Below are 8,040 nucleotides of genomic sequence, written 5' to 3'. Positions count from 1 at the left end.
AGTCTCTCTGCATTTGCTAGCCCCAGCTTTTTATTTTCTTTTTTTTAAGTCACTGTTTTGTACAGTACTTCATTGGCACCTTATCTTTGTATAGTGCCACTGTAAATGGTATTCCAGTATAATCTATTAATAATACCTTGGATTTGTTTTCTAGGAACAGCAGCTTTCCTTCAGGAGTTGTGCACAAAAGTGATGTACAATAGTGATGCTTGTCAGTTTTACTAGAAGTCATACTTCTGTAGTGTCTGGTTACCTTTTCTTTCCCTTTGTAAGTGTGTGATGAGTATCAGTTCTCTCTGTCCTGTTTACTGTCTTTTTAATCTTTAGAGCTATGTGTTGACCTAGATCCAATATTAAGCATTAACTTTTGTTTTGAAACATCTTTTGGCAATTGACAGGTTTTTTAGCATTTTCTGTACAGTAAGTCAGTTACTGCACTATACAGAATTGTATATTCTAACAGTAATTATGTAGTTAACTTTTAAAATTTCAGAAGAAAGGTCTTGTAGTAATAATTTACAGGTTATTATCATTACATCTCATGCAGGCAAGAATTTACTTGACTGTGATTTGGGACTGCTAATACCTGCATGAAAATGAGTCAAGCTTGGAAAGCTAGTAAATAAGCTGTGTGGAGTACAGGTCGGAACAATATTTCATGCTTAATAAAAAACTTCATATCATTTAGGGTTGTAACAAGAATGTATTTTAAGGCTTGTCTGTATGTGATCATCAGATTGTAATTTTTTTCATCTACTTTGTGCTAACAGTGTGAATTCTCAAAAAAAAATATCTGGATATCATAAAGTAAGATATTTCCTCAAGTCTTTGAAAGAACACTTAAACCTATACTATAATGATGACTATGTTAACAAGTTAACATTCAATTTGATAAAACTTTTAGTATCAAAAAAAGCTTTTAAACTTCAATATGAATGTCTGAGTGAAAAAAAAAAATAAAAAAAAAAAGGCTGTTTGAGGTAGTGTCAAAGCTACAGGAAAACAACTGTAAGAATACACTGATTGACAGACCAGACAGGTTAACAAACTGTGCTTGGATAACATGTATATGTTGCTACTGTAACTGTCATCTCCTAGTTTTCTTAAATCCATAACTTGTGCTAGAAAACACTTGCTGTCCTGTATATGCAGAATCACTCATGCAGTAACCTGGATTGTTTGGCTGTAATAGAAAAATCTGTTTGTATTTACTTTTTGCATCTTAAAAGTTTCTGGTTGGTAAAACTGTTTAAAATTCATAGTGCAATAAAATTTCTGGCAAACTCAAATTTATTCTGTTGTTTTAGAAACTTGTAGTCTAGCTTTTTGGTGGATCACCAAATAGGTAGAATTTTATGTAAGAGTGAATTATTTTACTGGGGCAACTTGTTTTCCAGATAAAATTACAATTTAGTAACTGTACCATAAAAACTGATATCTGGAATGTTACTCAGAATGTTGTTTCGCTTGACTTTGTAGCCGAGACAGAACTTTTCAAACTCTACTTGTGATCTCTTATGTCTTCTCTTTAATTTTTCTAGACTGCCGAATATGTCCCAGAAAAAGTGAAGAAAGCTGAAAAGAAACTAGAAGAAAATCCATATGACCTTGACGCTTGGAGCATTCTCATTCGAGAGGCACAGGTTTAGTGACATAGGATTACGTTTCCTTATCTATGGTCCACTCACACTATTTGGTTCTGGAGTAAAATCAGCATATTCATTTACATAAATCATAATATTGTAAATGCTGTTTTGATTTTCAATTTTTAGAATCAACCTATAGACAAAGCACGGAAGACCTATGAACGCCTTGTTGCCCAGTTCCCCAGTTCTGGCAGATTCTGGAAACTGTACATTGAAGCAGAGGTTAATATTTTTACATTTTTTTCTTACATAGTATTTAATAGTAGTTTAAGTTTACATTTTCATAAGTATAATTCTTTTATAAGATAGGCACATAATATCTAGGGAAACAGGGGATTTTAAATATGCTTTGCCTTTATTTTGTAAAATAGGTGCAAAGGAGTGATTAAAATGAATTCTAAAGTACTGGGTCTTTTATGAGTTGATGATTGTTGCATTATGGAATTGCAACAACATTAAAACCGTTTCAATGGTATTGGAGTGCTTTAGCCTTTTATTTACTTGTCGTGTCAATTTATTGCCTCCCGTGTCATTTATTTAGAGGACTTTTTTTTTTATTTATACATATAAACTTATTTGAATGACTTTCTGTGAACGTTTGGATCTTTTAATTTTTTTGTTTTCTTAGGGAATTCAGTGTTTCTGTGAACAGTGTTTTCAGGGAGGGTGTGGGATGGAAGCTGATTTCTGAAATGAAATGCTGGGAAAATTCATTAGCACAACTCATCTTCTAAAAATCCCAACAAAATTGTCATTGTTTACATAACTATATAAAACTTGCCACTAAGTGTGTTTATCATTTAAACATCTTTAATTACATGCAGTGAAATGCACTGTATAATTGGAATTTTTTATTATTACTTTCTGTAGCTGATATTTAATACTAATACACATGCTTTTTGTGGGCATCTTCTAGCTGCACATTTTTCTTGAGGCAGATCTTCTACAGGGGTGGGGACCTGTGTTCTGTAGATGAGAAATGAGATAGCTAATTTTTTTTCCATTTTATGTGAAAATCACTAAGCAGCAATCTGAGTAGCCAAACTGCATTGTGTAGCTATTTTACATTATATTACGTATCCAAATGTGTTCTGACAGTATATTTTGAAGATGATTATTAAATAGAATTGGGATTATGGGAATTTAATTTTAATATTGCAGTTTATAATAAGATGTTACAGTGCAAAATAGAGCAACCTAAATTTAATATTACCTAATTAGATATCATAGAGTTTTTGCTATTTTGTTTGTAGTAGTAGTTGGAATGTCAGTGACTGGACATATTTGAGAGATTGTGAATGCGGTAACACACACAGATGTTTGGGTTTTTTTTCCTTTTGGGACTCTGCAGCCAAACCCATTAGACCCTTGTACTCTGCAGTGTTTGCTACAGGATCCAGTCTTCAGAATCTAATCTAGCTTGATGATTACATTAAATAATCTGATTTCTGTTCTTATTTAAAACCTTTCCCATGCCTCAAATTGAAAGTTGAATAAGACCACCTCCAAAAGCCTGTACTACATTGTAGATCTTCCAGCAGAAAGTGCGATTATCAGTGTGAAGCTTCTTATCTTGAAACATGTTCAGAGATGAATTGACACACATTAGGTCCCTTAATTGATACCTTTTAACTAATTTGTGATCTCGTAGTATTTAGAAACATTAACAGTAGCAAAGCTTAAAACAGCCTAGGGTATAATTTTTTTAGTGCTTCGTCAGGGAAGGAAGATCACCTTCTACCCAGCAGGTATGGTAACCAGGTAACACAAGGGAAATTTGAGAAGGAAAGAACTCGCATAAAGGTCGCTAGCTCACATGTGTGTTTGTATGTCTGACTATAACTACACTTCAAATATAAAATAATGGAATATATAATTCTTTCATTCAAAAAGTGGGAAAATGTGAACTGTAGAGTTCTGGTAGAGGTTACACTTGAAAAGATTGTATTTGAAAAAAATGAAAGAGGTTACTTTTTAGAAGTTTATCTTTCATCTTAGGAAGCAAATTTTTTAAATTGCAGTTAAGACTTAAATTTTCAACTTTCTTTCCTGGTTCCAATAACTTCTCTCAAAACTCACATAGTGACTGACTTTACTAAAAAGCAACACGCTTATCTACCTTTTTTTGTATATGTAACCATTTATAGCTGTAATCTGAAATAGCTTTTTATTTCTAAATTCCTCTCTAAAATATATTCACACGATTGGGCACTGTTATCAGTGTTGTTTTAAGTTGCATATCGTATGTTCAATCCAATCTGAGAGTAAATTCAAAATGAAATGTTTTCTCAAATGTTCTTTTAACTGTGGATATAAATTAAGACTTCCATTATTTTTTTTAAGGCTACCTGAGGTCAAGGAATTGTTTTGAGGCTTTTATTGCAGCCTTAGGATGTACAAGGAATATAGGGAAGGTGTTTTCCAAAAGGCTTTTTAATTTGGAAATCTTAGTAGTCTTCTCCTGCTAGAAAGTTTCACTTGGATAGTTCAGAAATACAGATCTTTCCAGCCTTGAGTTGGGAAAATAAACCTGTGGCTAATCTTTGTTTAGCATTGCTTTTGCTTCACTTTCACTGCCTCACTATTTAAATCTGAAAATTGCTAAATCTTCAGTCATCTGTAAGCTGCATTTTTCCTGATGTCAAAACAAGCATATCACTTTACTCTTTAACATGATAGTGTTTCCTCCTTGCATCACAGAAAGACAAAAAGGGGGAGGAAAGTGGGGGTTGTTTTCTGGCAGCTTGTCTTTCACTAGAGAATTTTGTCCTCTGAACGATGTCAGTCTGAGACGAATATCATGACATAGTGGTGGTCTATTATTGGAAGGTGAGATCGAGTGAGTGTTATGATTATGGTCTTACAAAAAAAAAATTAGCCCTTTAACAGCTGTATTCTTTATAAAATTGTTAGAAATCTTTAGATTTTCCTTTACCTAACTTGAGGAATGTGTTCTTTTGAGTCACTTTTGATCTTCAGATAGTTTATAATGTACATGAACAAAAACTTTCCTTGCATATGCCAGTTCATTGTGTAATGTAAAGCTTCTAAGTGCAGCCCTTTATGCTGTGATTACCTCTTGTTTTTACGACAGTGTTTGTTCAGTTCACTGGCTGTTTTCCTTTCTGTGTATGACTTTGTTCCCTAGTGGAATATAGTGTAAAGCAGTGCTCAGCACTTCGTGTATCATCTAACTTACTGCTATTGATACGCAGACTGTGCTGCAGTAACTGAATACTTCATGTTTCCATTTTATGTGCCAAGCACCAATTTGTGTGCTCTAGTCTCTCTATTATAACTGGTTTGGTAGTCAGTAGAACACGGACATGAACAAGGAAGAACATGTTTTGACAATTTGTTAATGAGAACTCTACCATTAAAGTTTGAACTGGTAAAAAAAAAAAAAATGATTCTCACACTGGTTCTTATTTCCCCTGACATTCAAAGAAGTAGTTGCAGGACATAGAAATAATAGAATTGGATGAAACAGCTCGCAGCGTTTTTGGGTCATTGCAATTGAATACTTAAGACTTGTGAGAATAGAGCTTTGTTTAGTGAATTTGACAGACTTTGTAGTCTATTTTTGATACGTATTTTAGCAAGTAAAATAGATAACTTGCTATTCTGCATACACTAAAAATTAGGAAGTGGTACAGTAATGCCACTCTTCTTACTCAGACTCTTTGTTTTCTCTAGTTGCTTAAAGCACATTTTTCTTTTGGTACCTTTCCCATAAAAATCTACTTCCAGAAAACCTTAATCACTTCACACATCAGTGCATCTTTCACAGTTTAAAAAGGAGCATGTAAGTCTCAGTCCCATATGTGCCATAATGTTAAATTCATAGATCACGTGATGTGGATTTTAGCCTACTCTGCTGTTTTGCTGTGCCTTCTTGGGTAAGTTATTTAACCTGTTTTGCCATTATTAAGACAAATACCTACCTACCTCACAGGGTTGTTGTGAGGCTCACTTTAGTGATTAAAGTGCTTTTGGCATCTGGCTAAAAGGTGCTACAGAAATGTAAAAATAAATTCTGATGTAATACACCCTATGATCCCATAGGCCTAGCTGTCTATTACTATTTCCTTTGTCTTTTCAGCTGTTTGAACCATCTTTTAGATACAGAAGGTCTTGATAATGCTTTTCATACACTTGAAATAACTTTTACTTTACCAGTGTTGTAAATATTTCAGTAGTTCTGAAGCAAGCATTTGAAGTTGTCACCTTTTTCTCTGCTCGTTTCTTTGAGAAATCACGAGGTTGAAAATCCTCTTAAGCACATTTATTCAACTATGTTCATGTATTTGCAACATTTTTTTTAATGAACTAAAGAATTTTTAGTTCCAGTTGCTCTAAGTAGAAACTTTAATCTGTAGTTGTCCTGAATGTTTCAGGCCAGTTCGCACCACACCTTTTTACCTTTTTCGTTGTTGAGTATATTGCATTAAATCCTGGTCACTTTGAACTGTTGTTAGTAGGGATTGAAAGGTTGCCATAATTAAAGATTTAAAAATCATAAGCACAAGACAGTTGTGACAAATACGCCAAGTCTAGGAACAATAAATACAAAGCTAGTAACATGCTTTTCAAGTGTTTGGCTGTTAATATGTATTTCCATCTTGCAAATTTTGCAAGTAAAATTCCTGTGTTACTGCTTGTTCTAAAGAAATGAAACTAGACATATTTGTTCAGAAAACTTCTATTTGGTATGAACACTTTGATTTTTTTAGATGTCTCAGTAACAAACCAGATGCTGTATGAGGATTCAGAGGGTGGGACCAAAGCTTAGGGTTGATTGTTTTGCATTTCATCATATGCAATACATCAGTATCTTTAATTCATGTAATTCACACTGGTGTGGATATTAGTCAGAATGTATCATTTAACATGTATATGAAAAATGTAAATAAAACCATTAAGAAAAATGATTGTTTTTGTTTAAAATGTTTGTTTTTCTTCAAAGCATTTTCTTCCCCTGTTTTACTTTAATCTAGTTCCGAGTTAAAAATATTCATTATACGTACCACACAAATTCTTCTCCTTGGGGGAAAATGGGAACTGACTTTTGTGAGGGTGAATCAGAAGTGATTTGGAGTGATCAGAAGTCAAAGTAGAATAGACTCCTTGACTGAGATTCTGTTTAGTGGTACTTTCAACTGAAAATATTGTGTATATCACTAGCTGATCTTTCTCAATTTCTTAATGGAAGACATGCATTATAATCCATGCCCCACATTTCTTGTAGTATACTTCGGCTTTGAGAAACTGCTGTACAGGTACTCTGTACAAACATCCATATTGCATATTCTGGACTACCTCAGTCTGAGATTTTTAATCTTTTTTTAAACTGTACTATTTATGATCTTTTCTTACTCATGCGTGGACTTGTTCCATTCCTGTTAATAAATGTTGTTCTGTCTGTGTGATTATTGTAGACTTGCACTAGAAAGTGAATGCAATTTCTTTCCTGTCTTTTCTACTCAATACTTAAATACAGGCCTGTGTATCTTGCATAGTTGCCATGGTCCTACAAGCTGTACAATATCAGAAAGTTGTCCACATGATTGACGTGTAGTTTTGGAAGATGTGTGGTACAACACTAGTGGGTTTCTTTATGATTTTATTTTCTGTATCAATCATAAAATCATGGGAAAGTGTTAGGAATATTAATTTTTGAAGTGGAAGTGATCCCTAATGAAGAGATGACTGTGAACCCTATGAACCCTATTCTATAGCGTGTTGCTGTTTTCACATGAATAAACATGAACTGCTTCCTGTTCTGTTGTATTCTTTCTGTGTGGGGTGGCAGAAACATCCCTGTTGGAAGTGTTAGTTACACAAAACTCTTGTCCACAACACTTTTGAAGTCTCACTTTCAGATGTAATGAGACAGTGAAAACTTTTCTCATTGTGTGCTTTCTTTTGTTGACATCATTTGCTGATCCTTTTATTGATGTTTTGAGGGGGAAATGTGTGTTAGGTCAGGCACAAACTTGAGCTTGTTTCTCGTGTCTGAACCTGAAAGAACCAGAAGTAAAAATACAGAGCTTTCTTGTGTACCCTGTATTAGCTCCAGATTGGTTATCTTCATCTACATGGGTGAGGGAACTATGATCATAATTTCTCATTCATTTTGACATCTCTTCCAGCTTCCTGTTGTCAGCTGGTTGAGTTACCTGATGCTCTTTATGCAGATTTTGAGAAGCCTGATGGCTGAGAGAACACTTTCTGTTAATTAAACCTTACCTATTAGTGCTATTACATAAAATAATGCTCGACTTTATTTGCAGCAGAGTCTCTTTGCAGACTATGAAAAGGCTTTGAGTCACAGCTGTGATGAAATACAGTGGCCTTTCTTAGCTAGAAACTTCTGTGAAGGCAAGCCGTTCAT

General features: G+C 34.0%; 1 protein-coding gene across 1 annotated transcript in view; it reads left to right on the top strand.

Moving 5' to 3' along the window:
• Positions 1-1,541: 1,541 nt before the first annotated feature.
• CSTF3 (cleavage stimulation factor subunit 3) overlaps positions 1,542-8,040 on the top strand; it is a gene marked incomplete at its 5' end in the record, with an annotated part of 40,455 nt that continues 33,956 nt past the window's right edge. The window contains 2 exons of the mRNA XM_010162858.1: positions 1,542-1,643; positions 1,773-1,868. Of these exons, the coding sequence (XP_010161160.1) occupies positions 1,542-1,643; positions 1,773-1,868 (198 nt within the window). The remainder of the gene's footprint in view (positions 1,644-1,772; positions 1,869-8,040) is intronic.

The sequence above is a fragment of the Antrostomus carolinensis genome, unplaced genomic scaffold (genome assembly GCF_000700745.2).
Source record: "Antrostomus carolinensis isolate BGI_N321 unplaced genomic scaffold, ASM70074v2 scaffold41922, whole genome shotgun sequence".
In the NCBI taxonomy this organism is placed as follows: Eukaryota; Metazoa; Chordata; class Aves; order Caprimulgiformes; family Caprimulgidae; genus Antrostomus; species Antrostomus carolinensis.
The sequence above is the reverse complement of the archived record's forward strand: the minus strand, read 5'-3'. Positions and strand labels throughout refer to the sequence as shown.